The sequence below is a fragment of the Sapajus apella genome, unplaced genomic scaffold (genome assembly GCF_009761245.1).
Source record: "Sapajus apella isolate SASKATOON/1434 unplaced genomic scaffold, GSC_monkey_1.0 scaffold16, whole genome shotgun sequence".
Classification (NCBI taxonomy): domain Eukaryota; kingdom Metazoa; phylum Chordata; class Mammalia; order Primates; family Cebidae; genus Sapajus; species Sapajus apella.
Window position 1 is genome coordinate 28871129 of NW_022436956.1, and position 16662 is coordinate 28887790.

Below are 16662 nucleotides of genomic sequence, written 5' to 3' on the forward strand. Positions count from 1 at the left end.
GAATAACTGGTGTGTCTCAACATACAGAGAAGACATTCATACAAATGGTAGAAATCTATGCAAAGTCAATTAAATCAAGGAAATAAAAAATTAGTATATGGCAAGGATAATACATCACTCAGCTGTACACAGCAGTTACATAATCTCAATAAGGTGCAGATATTCTCAGTGTAATCACAGTCAACAATGTAAACATTGAATTATGATATAATTATGTTGGGAGGAGAAAAGGGAATAAAAAGGGAATGTGTAATGCTAGGAAGCAGAGGGAAGCTTTGAGAATCAAAGTAACAATGCTTGAAATTTAAAAATCAAGTAAAAGCAATATAAGCATGTCATTTAGAGATATGGTAATAAACAACAAAAAACAGCTAAAAGAGTTGAAAGGGCTTGCCCTGGAGACAGGAAATGGAAGAAGTCAAAGCAGTGAGCTTTTCCTTAGGAAAATCTTATAGATCTATTTGATTTTTTAAAGCTATGTACACATGAAACTTTGATTAAAAGTTACAGAAAAACTAGAAACTAAAAAACACGAATCCAATGCAGTATCAGGCTCATAGAAATTCCATAATAAATGTACTTTTTTTATTATTATAATGACAAGACAAAGTTTTTCACATCACCATTATACTCATGCTAGGGATAACAATACTTCCTCTATTATAAATGCTACTTGATCTTTATTTACTGTATTTGGCATAACTGGGCATGCTTAATAAAATAAAAAAATTATAAAACATTCAATTTTTTACAAATCAAAGTACCTAATTTTATACAATTTGCACACAACTTTTAATGTTAGTAATAGAAACAATGAATTTATTTGACTTCTTGATACATAAGACTTTAACTCCAAGACATGCACTCAACCACATGATACATTTTTGTCATCAATATGATGGTCTTGGCATCTTATATATTATGTTCCCACTTTAAATTAAGTACTACTTGCTAAAAAGAAAACAGGTAAAGACAACAAACAGACGGTTCACATTAAGAGGAATATGAAAAGCCAATAACAACACTAACATATCAACATCATTTGTAATGAAGAAATACAAATTTAAAAGATGATACACCATTTTTTAGTTATATTGGCAATTTGACGGAGTATTTTGGCTGGGTGGGGTGAGGGAGGTCAACACATATGGTACTAATTAGAGGGGTAAATTGTACAATTAAAACCCTGTGAACCAGACAAACCATTCCACTGTCAGAAACTTTCTCAAGGACATAATTAAGCATGTACCTCAAAATGTACAAGGACATTCACTCTGCCACTGCTTGTAGTAATAAACTGCAGATAATCAAAATGTCTTAACACAGAAAAAAATGAATAAATTATGGCAAACCTTTCTTATGGGAAGGCAGTGGGCTTCCCATTCCATTCTTCAAACTTACCTTAGCTTTTTTCTTTTCAACAGAGTATACCAGAGACTAAAAACGTTAGACATTGCCTTTCTCGGTAATCTGATCTAAGTCAATGGAAACTGAGGGGAAATATTCTGGAGGCTTTTGTTAAACGTCTGCCTCAAGAATAAAACAAATGAGAGAAAAATTGGCCTTTTCTGCCTTTGAGACACAACTTTACAAAGACGTAAAACTGGAAGTTATAGCAGCAGCTCTTATGATTGAGAGGTGGATTAGCCTAAGGCAAAACCAACTGAGGTCAAGGCAAAAAAAGTGTGTCTTTAATGACACTCCTGAACCCTGTGTTACGTTCAACAACGTCCTTGGTTGCTTAAGCCAATTATATTTGGACACTGTTACCTCTGGCCAAAAACATCGTAACTTGTATTAGCTATACAACAGAGTACGTTAGAAGCACATACTCTTATGTTACAGAGGTATATTTATGAAGTAGTTAAAAAAAATTACAAAAACAGTATGTTCCCATGTTTTTAAAAAATCAAAATGTGTTCATATGGATTCATTTTCCAAGAAAAGGGTAAGGAAAGATACTCAAGGTTTTAAGAGTAGTTTTCTCTGAAAGATAGCATTTAAATGTTTCCTTTTGCTTATGTGCATTTTCTATTTTTTCTACGTTTAGCATGTATCACTTTAAAATTCTGCCATCCTTCTTATTAATTCAATGCAATTTGGGAGAGAAATAGGTAAACGTGTATTCCAGTGAGCTATCTTGAATTGGAGGTCTCCTTTTTTTTAAAATTGGAAAAGTTTCTGTTCTTTAAAAAACTTTTGTGAAATAAAATTTGATACTAACAAGCATTTATTTTTCAGTGAATACGGAAGATTACAAACAGTTTTCATTTCCCTTTTTTATTCAGGGAATCATCATGACTTTGTACCATTTCGTATTGGAATTTCTTCTGTGAAGCAAAAACAGTCCCAAAATGAAGGATCTTCAGGTGTCATGGGAACAGCAGATGATATTAAATCATTATAGTTTAGAATAGTAAATTGCCTCTGGGTTGGTTTAGAATCATCTTGAGATGGAACCTAAAAGAGAAAAGCAGATTATCTTATTGTTATATTGCATATTAATCTTATGATCAATTTCATAATCATGAAAATAAGACCAACTTACATTTCAGTTCTATTAAATGACAACAGAGTAGGATCCTAGAACATTGCCTTTATTTCTTTTTTATTCCTATTTTGTTAGTGTTGCCAATACAACAAATAAAAAAATATGAACTAGAAAACCTGGTTCTTGAACTTTTTTATAAAACAATAACCTGTGGTATTTAAAATGTAGATTTACTGGGCCCCACATCCAAAAAGGGTATTCAGTAGATGTAAGTTAGAAGGGATCCCAAAATCTGTAATTTTAACAAGCAGTCAGGCTTTTGGACAGGAGTGAGTAAGAAGGTGAACTTTTGTGAAATACTACTCTAAAAGGTGGGTCTGATAAAACTGCCATAACTATACAAAGATGTATATTGCTTTAGTAAATTATTTTTCCAATACTAAATTCAAACTATACCTTATATTCTAAGATGCCTTGTTCTCCGTATCTTATATTCTGAGATAGAACACTTTTTATTAACAAAACATTGCTCTTTTGGGGTTTGTTTGATGTTTCTTAATGACTGGATTTAGGTTATGCCTTCTCAACCAGAATACTACATTCTCAACCCAGTGTAGACCCTCTTTAATATTCTACACATTCTAGTATAAACAGTGCTTGGGTTTTGTATAGCGCTTTAATATGGTCCAGTACTTATTGTATATGACTGGTGTCACAGCTATGTTGTGATATGGTTATCTCAATTTTGTGGATGGGGGAGCTAAGGTTCAGGAAGAACAAACAATTCAAACAATTTGTCCAAGCTCAAAACATACAGTAAATGGTAGATACGGGCCTGGAACCCAATTTTGTGAACTGCACGCGAGTTTTCCCAATATGCCACTGTCATCTAAACATGCTCTATCCAGGGAAATAAAAAGTAAGTACTGAATGTGCAAATGTTTCAAAAATTATAAAGCTCTATGGAAACAAAAAGTATTTTTGCAGAGAGTGTGAAGCTGCGATTTAAAAACAGAAGGACCAGTAACCTGGGTCAGAACATCTTCAGATAACAGGTGTCAATTTTAACATGCCATACATTTTTTAAGGAAGATAATCTATGGAGAATTCTTAATCCTGTGATTAAGCTATCAAAGGTGTGGTGTTTTGCCTGAGCCAGTCTCCTGGAAGTAATGATGCATATATATAGATCATGCTACATTCTTTCATGTTGATTCCCTAAAAATAATGACATGCATGTAGTTTTGATTAATACATACCAGTTTTCCTTAAATAAATACTTTTGCAGAATCACAATTATATGCAAGCTAAGAGTCTTTGACCCTAAGTTTTTCCCCCGCATTTGCTTACTAGGTAATAGGATAAGTAAGTATAAAAACATTGTTGACTGAAGAATTGAAACTGATGTGATGCCACAGTACGACACAAGGTCTCTTACATGGTTGACACTGTAACTATGGGAATAATTCAGGATATTACTTTAAAAGGAGGAGTGGATTCAATTTGCAAGGTAATCCCATTACTTATCAACCTTCAACTTGGTACTCTCGTATTCAACACAACCCCAATTCACCAAGAAATAAATTACTATTAAGATGACTAAGATAGTGATTATCTTGAACGTCTATTGGAAATATGAGTAGTATGAAAGTACTCACCACATTTTTTGTTGTTGTAATACTTAAGTGTATATGAATGTGAAGAAGCAGGTAACATGCTTTTTGAAAACATTTCTACAAAATCCCTAGTGATCTTAAAGATTTGCTAATCTTAAAAAGTCCCTCTAACTGATATAAGGCAAATGACTATTTCCATCAATAAACAGCAAACTTAACATTGATTCATGCTTCTTAGAAAAAGAGAAATCCTAAAGCTTACATCCTGATGTCTAGATCCATCGGGTTTCCTAAGAGCTACTGCAACAAAATGGTGCTCATCTATTTTGCTTTCCTGAAAAATAAAAGGTAAATAAATATAGATTATAAAATATGTAAACCTAGATAGCAGTTTTGTTTACATTTTCTAAATCTCATTCTTTCTCTCTATATACACACACACACTCACACACATGCATATATGTATTTCCCCACTTCCCCTAAACCACTTTAGAAGTTACATACATGCTAGCCCTTCACTCTTAAATACTTCAACATGTATTTCCTAGTAGGCACATTCTCTTACATAACCACAGCAATTAATAACTGCAGTAAGTCTAACAATGAAAAAATATTAACTGTATTCCAAATTCTGTGAATTAATCCAGTACTGTCCTTTGTGGCATATCTCTCCTCCAGAACAGGAGCCTGGTAATGGGCAACTAGGGACAAGTATTGTATTCGGTTGTCATGTCTTGTTAGCCTTTGTTTTTTTAATGACATTAACATATGAAAATAGAAATTCCCCCAAATTTGCTTTTGCTCATTTGGGGTTTGTTTGATGATTCTTAATGACTGGGTTTAGGTTATGCATTCTCAACCAGAATATTACATAGGTGATGTGCCCTGTCTAGAAGCACTTGATAGCTATCTGTCCTTCACTGGTGATATTAATATTGTATGTATAATAAAGTACAGGTAAAAAAAAATCAGGTTGCAACACTGGTATGTAAACATTTAGTTAACTACATAGTTTCACGTATGAAAAATCATGGTGGAAATTTACAGGTAATACATAACCAATATGCAATTTTCTATTTTCCCTTACATACGAGACAAAGAGGGAGGGAACTTTAAAATGTAATACAGATTGAGGCAGTTACCAGAAAAAATTATAAACACTTAAAAGCTGAACAAACTTTTCACTGAAAAACCACTTTACTAAAGCATTCTTCCATAAAACATCAGAAAACACTACAATTAGAAATAGTACTTAGGGAGCTTTTATTTTTTTATCTTCTTCCTATCTTCACACCTTCAGGTACCCAAATCAGCAAAAAGTGCAATTCAATAACGATACATTTAAGACATATTTAAAGAGGAAAAATATATGACTAAGTATCAGAAGATTTACTATGCCAAAGTTATCACAAAGTCTGCTATGTAGCCCTGTTGTTTTTTCTTTAAACAAACAAGAACAAAGTAACCTGAATGTGCAAATTTAAAAATATCTAAAACAATTTTTCAGAAATTTAGAATATAAGATATAGTTCTTATATGTATAGAATATTTCAGTAAAGAATCATGCTTAACATATAATTAGAGGTATTATGTATCTAACAACTGATAGTTGGACACTAAAGAATGTTAACTAATGGACATACTGTTTTCAACATTTCATTCTTAAAATTTTTTGTAGAGATAGTGTCTCAGCCTCACAAAGTGTTGGGATGACAAACATGAACCACCCCACCTGGCCCCTAGCAGTTTTTGACTCAGTTCTCTTTCTCAAAATGCCTTTTGTCTTTGGATCCCAACGCTACTCTCTTATACCATTTTGGTCATTCTTTATCTCCCCCACAAATCCACCTTTGACTATTAGTACAGATGCTCCTCGACTCACAATGATGTTATATCCCAATAAACCCACTGTAAGAAAATATGGTTAAATGAAAAATTCATTTAATACATCTAACCTACCAAACATCATAGCATAGCATAGCATAGTAGAGCCTACCTTAAATGTGCTCAGAATACTTACATCAGCCTATAAGGGCGAAATCATCTAACACAAAGCCTCATTTACAATAAAATGCTGAATATCTCATGTAATTTAGTGAATACTGTACTGAAAATGAAAAAAGGAATGGTTGCGTGGGTTCTGCAAATATGAATTCTGCTGAATGCATTATCACTTTCACACCGTCATAAAGTCAAAAAAAGTTGAACCATCATAAATTGGGGACCATCATTACATTTTAAAGTTCCCTCCCCCTTTGTCTCATATGTATTCTCAGGACTCTATTCCAGGCCCTCTAACTTCTCGTGGCTTCAATTTGCGTTTCTCTCTTTATAGATTCAATTTATAGCTGCTTCTTAGGTAATCTCATAGTTCTAATTTTAAATCCACAGTTTTAATTACCATTGACATAATGGTTTAACTTATAACCATTATAATTTTTTTCCTCTAGCCCAGCCCTCCATTCCATTCACCTACTTAACATATTCACTTAGATGTTTGGTATCTCAAACTTAACATCTCATTTATTTTCTAGTATTCTGTATCTCAACAGATGATCTTATAAGTCAGAGAACTGTTCTACAGCCCTTTTGATGGACTCTGGACATTTGACACAAGCAGGACCAATCAGTCTAGTGACTGGTCTAGAGATAAACACCTAGCCCAAGCAAGGCCAGGGGGTCCCTTCTCTAGGACTTTTGGGCTTGGAGCAGAAAGCAAGTTTACCAGTTTGTTTGGATTTTTAAAATGTAAATTGCTTGTAAACTAAATTATTACATGCAACAGTATGATACATGCAAGAGCTAGGTTTTCTGTCATGCAGACCAGAGAAGCTGAGAAAGCTGGTGTATAGAATGAGAAACAAGGGTAGGAGAAAACTGAAGCCAAAATGTATAGAAAGGCAAAAGCAGGAGACAAAAAGGCTCTGAATATTTCATTCCCTAATTCTAGCTAATACTGGGGACCATTACTGAATTACTCTAGTAACCTATAATTCTGTTTTTTGGCTTAAATTAGTATGTGTTGGCTTCTCTCACTAGCAACCAAGAACTGCTAGTGACAGAAACAAAATACAGTAGGGAGACCAAAATCTTTAACCTGATCAATAACCTGCAGGATCTACCAGCCTGAACTGGAATGTCTCTCAAACAACCTCACTATGACCCAGCCAAAGTGACTGCGTTTGGCTATTCATACATGCAAAGCTCCAGTTCAGAGACTCTTTTCCTTTCCTATTTTGCTGAACTCACAATGCCTCATCTTTCAAGTATTCGTATAAATGTTATATGCTCCCACACTAGCCCTGATTTTACTTTCAGAGGACCAGGAAGGGATTCAGTTGCAACCGGATTCAGTGACTAGCCTACCCAAATTAATCATGAATACATGCATAAAAAAATACAAATTCTTAGTTATAACAATTCTGATAAATTTCTTACCTCAAATGCCCATTCTTTTTCTTCCTCTCCATCCAGGTACAAACGTGTTTCTTTATAAACCTGGCCTATATCCAAGTTTAATGGAGATATATCAAATTCAAGCCGCTGCAATTCAAATCCTAGTCCAACACCAATGGCTTTTATGAAGCTTTCTTTAAGTGCCTAAGATACACAAAGACATTTTCTCTTAGAATTCAGTAGATAAAATTTTTCATAGAATCCACAGGCCCAACAGACGGGGACTTTTAACGCTATACTACATTATGGCTATATGGTTATAAGCTTTTATTTAAAACCCTTATAGCATGGAAAGAAACCATCCATATGATCTTAGGGCAAATCATTTAAGCTCTCTGTACCTGTATCCCATCATGTGTAACCTGCGATGATGATAACAATACCTTCCTCATAGGATTGTTACGGACATTAACTAACTTAACAAGAGCTTGAAGTAATGTTTTCTGGCACGTAGTGTATGTATCAGTGTTTGTTACATAAGACTTCATGTGCATTAGTTCCTTTACGACAGAAAACATTACTTATAAATGGTGACAAATGTTTTGTTTTAGCTCTAAGTACTTTCTAACTGAGCATTACATATAAGTTAAATTTTTTTTAAATGAAATGTCATTATAATGTAATACTGTATGCATAAAATCCATAAAGTTCTCAAGCAAAACACCCATTTACTTCAAACACTATTTGGACACTACTGGGTAACCAAAGGACTTTGATTTTACGTGAAGATAATGGAATCATTATAGACTTTTGTTTTCAAAATTAGAATTATACCCAATTCCTGTAAAACATATCCAGCTGAGTCCACTCATCCTTAAAGCTTCTGATTGTTTCCCATTCTTTGTTGGTAAATTTTCTTTTCATAATATGAAAGAATTCTGGAATTGAACCACGACCTGTCAATTAAAGAAATACAAAATTAAAAATAGCAGTTCTATAAAAAAATAAAAGGCTGCTCTATTACTAAAACTGTTCAAGACAGCACCCCCCAAAGAGCTACAGGGCAACCAAACTTTTGAATACATTTTAAATAATCCTAAACAAAATCTCAGCAAGTCAAAGCAAGTTGAGAATTGAGAGTATACACTATGACAAGTAGTGGTTAGCCCAGAAACACAAGAGTAGTTTAACAGGAACTGGTGATATTCTGTAAATTGTTAATTAAGCAGAAAAACCATACGGTTGTATCAATATATGCCCTAAAAAGTTTTGATAAATTTTAGCAGACAAAGCTGTTATAAATAACTGGAAATTTTTTATATAAAAGAATATTTATCAGAAGCCCACTAAAAATACTCCTAAAATAAAGCCATATTATTCTAAAGTTTTATTTTGTTATGTAACAGAGGGAAAAAAAGGGAATAATTCTTTCATTACAATTTTTAGAAAATAAGCAGAAAGCTGAAAATTGCTCTTTTATTCTACATTATCACCATGGCTAAAAAATAAATACTTATTTTCTTCAAAATGTTTTCAAACTTGGTTTCTAATATAACTTCTCCAAATAAAAAGATTTTTATTATTCTTTTGTGGTTGCAATTGCAAAATAAGCTCATTTTTAAAAACCTGAAACATATCTTTAGTGCCACTATTTCATAGATAACAAAATATTACATAGCATTCTAAAAATAAATGACATAAGATGCAACTCAAAGGATTCGATTCCCAGGTAAGATACATGTTAAAATTCACGGTAGGCCTCCAGTATTGAATTTTCCAAAACATTAAAATTATGTGCTTGTGTGTCTTTATCCTCAAGCACAAACTTTCTACCACCATTCATTTTTATACAAATATGCAGAATGTGTATAAATATTTACACAAATACATATTCAACTAAATATTAAAAAAAATTGATCACTGTTCTTGCCTTTTATACTTACAGCCTAATAGCCTAAGAAAGCCTGCTCCAAGGCAGGTAAACCACAAACATTTACTAAGTGTATACATAAATGTTAACTATTATATGGTAAATTACTTCCTAAATATTCTACTGCCCTGTATCCTTAGTTCATTATTACATTATTTTCCAGAAAGCCTTTTGAAGGTAATCCCTTTGAGGATTCTGTTAACATGGGTTGTTTATTCCAACTCCCACTTCTAAAATACCCAACTCCAAAATCTGACATTCTCAAATGGTTAATGCAACGTTGAAAGCGATAGCCGATACCACACTCTCTATGGGCATTTCTTATGTGAAATATGCAGAGAAAAAAGATGTTGAATGCCCCCTTCTTAATATTTCACTGGCATTTAATCACTAATTCTCTCTATGAGAATTCAACAATTAGAATTCCATTATGACCACTTAGTAAAAATATACAAGTGCTAGGTACCAGGAACATCATGATGAGCAAAACAGACATGGTCCTTATCTTCCTAGAGAGTTTACAGTTTCTCCTGCAGTAACCAAATGCTTTTCCCACACTCATCTCAAAGGAAGAAAACATTAAAAGTCAGTTCTCTAACAAAACTATGATTTTTCCAGTACTCCTGCTTCAAGACAAAATTGTCTCCTCTTAGTTCATCAGGAAATATTTCTGCTGATCCTGTTGCTGATATGTGGTACTATGGATCAAGACAAGGATCCTCATTCATTTTCAGGCACTGTAATATTAAATTGTGATCTTGAGAGTTCAATGGCAAGAAATTCTTACCCCTTTTGGTGCCATAAATACTTTTGATTGTCTGGTGCTTACTCCTCACCACCTTCCTGAGACTAACATTAACAGAATCCCCTCAATAAAAACTGTTTTGTTCACTATATCAACACTACATACAGGCTTGATAAACAGCATCTTAAAGAACACCTTAAAGACAGTAAAGACAGAAAGCTTCTGAAGTAAAGTAAATCTGGAAATTTTAAACACTGGGAACACTATATCTACAAAAATCATAAACTGTTTCCTCTTGAATGGATTTTGGCACAAACAGCATAAGTAATAACAGTGGAAGGAATACGCTATCTTTGGTTTGGAAGACTGCATTATATATTTTGAGAGAAAGTATAATATCCAAAAAACCTGCATTGAAAAAGATATGTATTTTGTTATCTATAGTGTCATTCCGATTGCTGGTTTTTTAAAATTTTTTTTCAGAATCTCCAAGAAGCCTTTTGATTCTTAACTAAATAAGATGGGGCAATCAAGGAAAAAAATTTAAATAAGCATGCTAATAAAAAACTGATTAACATAAAAGGCAATCAATCTGGCACAATCACTAGAAAGCAATCATATAACTCACTATGTACAGCTAAAAAAGTATCCGATATAAGTGCATTTTCACATATGTTAGAGAGCATCTTATTTAGTCCACAAAATAAAAATTTGACAGCAATAGGCAAAGTGATTTTGTAAATATTCAGCCAAAGCACAGCAGCACCACACTGTGGCATTGTGGTGGATATACACTGGGCAAGTATTCTGCTAAGTATTAAATACAGTTACCTAGGAAACTGGAATAAAGAAAAATCATTAGGAAGAACAGTGAATTTGTCCCTGAAAACTATTTGAATACAGTACAATTACTGGACATATATGCTGGCAAATTCTAATAATACCATTATGTACACAGAGAATCAACAGTCAAATTTAGAAAAACCTGATCCTCCATCTTATAGCTTGATCTTTAGGGAGAGCAGTGTTAGATATTGTATTCTGCAACAACTAACTAACCAGGACCACATAGCAACTAACATTTTATTTTAAACACAGTAGTAACCTACAACAAGATCATTTAGATCTGGTGCCTTGAGCCACTATTGCAGGCCCATGAAAAAAATCCTACCAGTACCAACCAAAACCTCAAGGCCTACCTACATGAATCCCTCTCCAAAACAAGGTCACCAATATGTATACATAACAGTATCTCAGTCTTTAGGAGAATGGGCTAGTCATTTTGGGGAAAAGTGGAAGGGAGTGAAGCACTGCCCATCTATGTGCTTGCTTTAAAGTGCCAAAATTTAGCCTTATATAATAAATCATGTTGGAAATTCTAATAATTTAATTTTCTAAGTACTGAACTGTATATAATAGAATTATATATAATTTTGCTTCTATGAGAAGTGAACGTCTTCTAAGATATGAGTTAGTATGTATACTGCAGCTCATTTGTCCAGGAACTTACCCAGTCAAAAACATAGAATAACACAAAAGTATCTGAGCTGCCAATACAGGTTTCACAAACTACATGCACAAAGCCTCTTGCAAATAATACTTGCAAATACTGTCAAAGGATGTATTTAAGCCCTCAATTCATGGAGTACAGCAGAAAAAGCACTAGTTTGAAATATGACAACCTAGGTTTGAGACTCACCATTTAGGCTGTCCTAAACTTCAGTTGCGCTTGCCTTGTTTACCAACACATATAGGTATTAACACACAGAGGCAAGAAACCAGCTGATAGAGCTAGAACTACTGAGTTTCGACTGTTATCCTTTCAGGAAGAACTCCAGAGAATGAAGAAGAGGACCAAGAGGACAGAGCATGCAGCCTTTTATTTTCAGGCTTTGAAACCTAATGGAATTTACCCTTCTGGGTTTGGAACATATTTGAGAACGACTACTCCTTTTTACTTCAAACTTCTTTTTGGAATGGAAATGTCTATCCTACCCCTTTCCCACCACTGTATTTTAGAAGACTTGTTTTCTGCTTTCACAGGTCCACAGACGGAAAGAAATTTTGCCCCAAGAAGGATCATACCCGTTTCACGAATAGTTTATTTAGATGATTGAGAGGATGAGATTTGCCACTTTTTGAGTTGATATTAACACTCACATGAGGTTTAGAGTTAATGCTGGAATGGGCTGAGAACTGCTGATGCTGGGATGGGGTGAATTTACTTTGTATGTTAGATGGATACAAATTTTGCAGGGGGCCAGAGAATGGACTCTACTAAGAATGTCATTCTCTACAGAAAATGTCTCCTGAAATTCCTGTCCACCCAGAACCTTAGAATGTGATCTTATTTGGAAATAGAGTCTTCATAAATGTAATCAGATTAAGATGAGGTCATAACTTTCCAATGCTGGTGTCCTTACAAGGAGAGATAGACACACAGAAAAGAGATAGAAAAAGTCATCTGAAGGTAAAGACAAAAATTGGAGTGATGCAACTGCAATCCAAGGACTGTCAGGAATGTGCAGAAACTAGGAAGAATTAAGTAAGGAAGGGTTCTCTCTTGGAACCTTCAGAAAGTCCATGGCCCTGCTAACACCCTGACTGATTTCCAGCCTTCCAGAACTCACAGAACTTTCTGTCACTTTAAGACACCATGTTTGAGGTACTTTGTTAGGCAGCCTGAAGAAACTACTATATACAGCTAGTGCTCAACTTACTACCACGATTGGTTCTGACAGACCGGTCGTAACACGGTTTGGTCGTAAGTTGAGTAGGCTATATGCACGCGGAGATGGTAGTGCTGCCGGAAGCTGGTCCGCACTGTCGTATGCCCAGCTGGGCAACGTTTGCGCTGCCAGACGCAGAGCAGTCATGGCTAGCGATTGTGGTCGTAAAGTCGAATGGTCACAAGTTGCATAGGTCATAAGTCGATCAATACCTGTACATGCATACAGTTTAAATTATACAGAAGCATACACACTCAAGTACACTTAGGAGCTTTAATTTTATGTCCCTGGAGTCAAATGTTCAAAGGCTGGTCCATCACTTCTTAGCTACAGATTGAGTATCCCTAATCTGAAAATCTGAAATCAAAAATGTTATAAAACTCAAAATTTTTTGAACACCAAAGCTATACTCAAAGGAAAAACTCACTGGAGCACTGCTGATTTCCCACTAAGGATACTCAACCTGTAGGTTATTTATTTAACATTTACTTAACATCTCTATGGCTGCCTCTCAAACTGTAATATAAGTACAAAAATTGGGCAGATTAAGAATAATACTTAATTCCTCCTAGTTTCTGCTCATTCCTGACAGTCCTTGGCTTGCAGTTGCATCACTCCAATTTTTGTCTTCACCTTCAGATGACTTTTTCTGTCTCCTCTCTGTGTGTAAAATGCCTTGAACTATCAAGTACTTAATAAATATTAGCTCTAAGGTTGTTATGAAAGTCATTGTTAAATGTGTATCTTCTTTTGTCAACTGTTTTTGTTAACTTATAAAGTCCTTCCTACATCCATCAAGTAAGGCTTAAGTGGTTTTCCCATCGATATTTAGAGGAGTATTTAATATCTTAACAACATTAACCTCTATCAAATTTGCCATGAATATATTCTCTGGTTTGTGAAAGATGATTTAATATGACATCGTATCTGTTGACTTTGTGATTTATTTTTACCTTTTCAAGCTTCAAAAGGCATCTTTCAGAAGCTTGCTCGACTATAAACAATTATATTGTGTTCTAGTAACTGTTAATAAAACTTTAATTTTGTTATAGTGTGAGGCAATGACTTTCTGATAATATAACTCATAAAAACTGGTAAATGGGCTACAATTTTTCTTTTTGTTAGCTCTGTAAATTACATCCAACACAGTGTTTTCCAAACATTAAGATGCCTAACAATCAACTGGGAATATTGTCTAAATATAGAAACCCGGCCAGGTACAGTGGCTCAGGCTTATAATCCAGCACTTTGGAAGGCCAAGGCAGGCAGATCACCTGAGGTCAGGAGTTTGAGACTAACCTGGCTCACATGGTGAAACCCAGTCTCTACTAAAAATACAAAAATTTGCCGAATGTCGTGGTGGGCACCTGTAATCCCAGCTACTTCGGAGGCTGACACAGGAGAATCGCTTGAACAAGAGAGGCAGGGGTATTAGTGAACAGAGACGGCGCCACAGAATTCTAGCCTGGTCAACAGAGGGAAACTCGGTCAAAAAATAAATAAATAAATAACCCTGATGTACTCTCAGAAATTCTGACTGCCATAGGTCCTCAGTGGTTTCAAGGAATTTGTATTTTTAATGAGCACCCTGGCTGATTTTGATACCCTGACCAAAATTTAGAAAGACCATTCTATGGTTTTATTATTATTAGATAAAAGAAATCTAAGACTAAACTGGCTCTGGTTTCTTTCAAGTTAAATTATTTTATTTTTGGATACCAGCAGAACTGCTCCATTTTCTACAACATTTAATTCTGATATTTTATGTATGATTTCTTCTCTATTAAAGTATAATATTTATTATTTCACCCATTTTTAAGTATCTAATTCAGTGGTATACAGTACACTCACATTATTATACAATCATCACCTCTACCCATCTCCAGAACGTTTTATTATTCTTTTTTAAACTGGAACTAAACCTGTCTAATCCCAAATCTCTAGTTTCCTATGAAATAATTCATTTTTGTGTCTTATCCATTTAATCTGTCATCTTCTTCAATAGCATATTTCTATAAACCAAATCTCTATGTTCATTCTTCTTTATCTCCTTATTCATTCCTCTTCATTCTCAGGTTTATTTATCAGATTTATCCTAGATATCATCAATTCAATTTTCTATAAAAGCTAGTCTATTTACAGCTTTCTACATAGATTCTTTTGTTACTGACGTTTGTGGGAAAGGAGGATTAAGGATTTTGTAGGGGACAGAGTTGCATGTTTTTAACTTGAATTTAGTAATAAGGACAATCTCTTAAAATTAAAAAGGTTCATGGAGAATTTTTATCTCAGAGAAAAATATTTCTCCTAAGTCTTTTAGCTTTTGAAATTTTTTCTTATAACTTTCTAAGTTTTAAAAAATTATTTTACATAGTTGGTTTTTAAAGGCATTTGTTTTTTAAAAAATAAGGTTCTGCTATGTATGTTTTTCTAGAAGTAATGTGATACTGGCTGGGCACAGTGGCTCACGCCTGTAATCGTAGCACTTGGGAGGCTGAGGCAGGCAAATCACTTGAGTCCAAGAGTTCAAGACCAGCCTGGACAACATGGCAAAACCCTCTTTTATAATACTAAATATATATATATATATATTCTAAGTCCCTTCAGGTTCATATAGATCTAACTCATTCTTTTATTACAGCTAATAATTATCTGTAGAATGCATCCACCAGTAATTTATTTAACGAATTTCTATTACCAGCATTCAGGTTTTGTCATTCATAAATCGTTTGGATACAGTACCATAAACAAGATCACTAAATCAGAGTATGTGTATTTTCAATTTTAACATGGTTTTCCAAAAAGCCTGTAGCAATTTCTAGTGCTTCCATCTATGTATGATCGTTCTTTTCCGACAGTTTCACAAGTTCCAGTGTTTTACCAATTTTCTGCAAATGTGATGGGCATCTCATTGTTACTTTAATTTGCATTACTCTAATCATTAAGATAATAGCTTATTGCCTACCTGAATTTGTTCTTCTGTAAGGTGCCTATTAATATTTTCTGCACTGAAACTCTTTATTTTTTTTTTTGTTTTTTTTTTTGGGGGGGGACGGAGTTTCGCTCTTGTTACCCAGGCTGGAGTGCAATGGCGCGATCTCGGCTCACCGCAACCTCCGCCTCCCGGGTTCAGGCAATTCTCCTGCCTCAGCCTCCTGAGTAGCTGGGATTACAGGCACGCGCCACCATGCCCAGCTGATTTTTTGTATTTTTAGTAGAGACGGGGTTTCACCGTGTTGACCAGGATGGTCTCGATCTCTTGACCTCGTGATCCACCCGCCTCGGCCTCCCAAAGTGCTGGGATTACAGGCTTGAGCCACCGCGCCTGGCGAAACTCTTTATATGATACTGACACTTTTATTTACCAAATTTGTTGTAAGAATCTTCCTTATTCTATTATTTATCTTTTGTATTTGATTATATTTTTGGAATATAATTTTTTAAAATTAAAATATCTATTATTTCTTTGATAAATTCTGAATTCTGTCTTGTTTGAAAATAATAAATACATAAAAAAATTACTGCAACTCAAGGTCACAGTAAACTATATCTTGTTCTAAAATTATAATTTTTGTTTACATTTAAGCCTCTAATTCCTCCAGATTTGTGTATATAGTATGTTTTACATCCACATGACAAACCAATTCTACCAACACCATTTAATAAATAATCTCTTATCCACTGAATTGAAATGTGTGTATCCTGGGCTCTAAGTTTAACTCTTCCAGTTGTCTAGTCTTTCGCTAATATCATAC

The 16662-nt window shown here is 34.3% G+C and overlaps 1 protein-coding gene across 2 annotated transcripts in view; it reads right to left on the reverse strand.

The window, feature by feature from the left end:
• Window positions 1-559: 559 nt before the first annotated feature.
• The window catches only part of AASDHPPT (aminoadipate-semialdehyde dehydrogenase-phosphopantetheinyl transferase), a 75524-nt gene continuing 59421 nt past the window's right edge, over window positions 560-16662 (reverse strand). For both annotated transcript variants that reach the window (XM_032285713.1, XM_032285712.1), the window contains 4 exons: window positions 8338-8459; window positions 7546-7707; window positions 4370-4441; window positions 560-2460 (listed from right to left, as the gene is read on the reverse strand). In XM_032285713.1, coding sequence (XP_032141604.1) covers window positions 2296-2460; window positions 4370-4441; window positions 7546-7707; window positions 8338-8459 — 521 coding nt within the window. In that variant the 3' untranslated portion in view covers window positions 560-2295. The remainder of the gene's footprint in view (window positions 2461-4369; window positions 4442-7545; window positions 7708-8337; window positions 8460-16662) is intronic.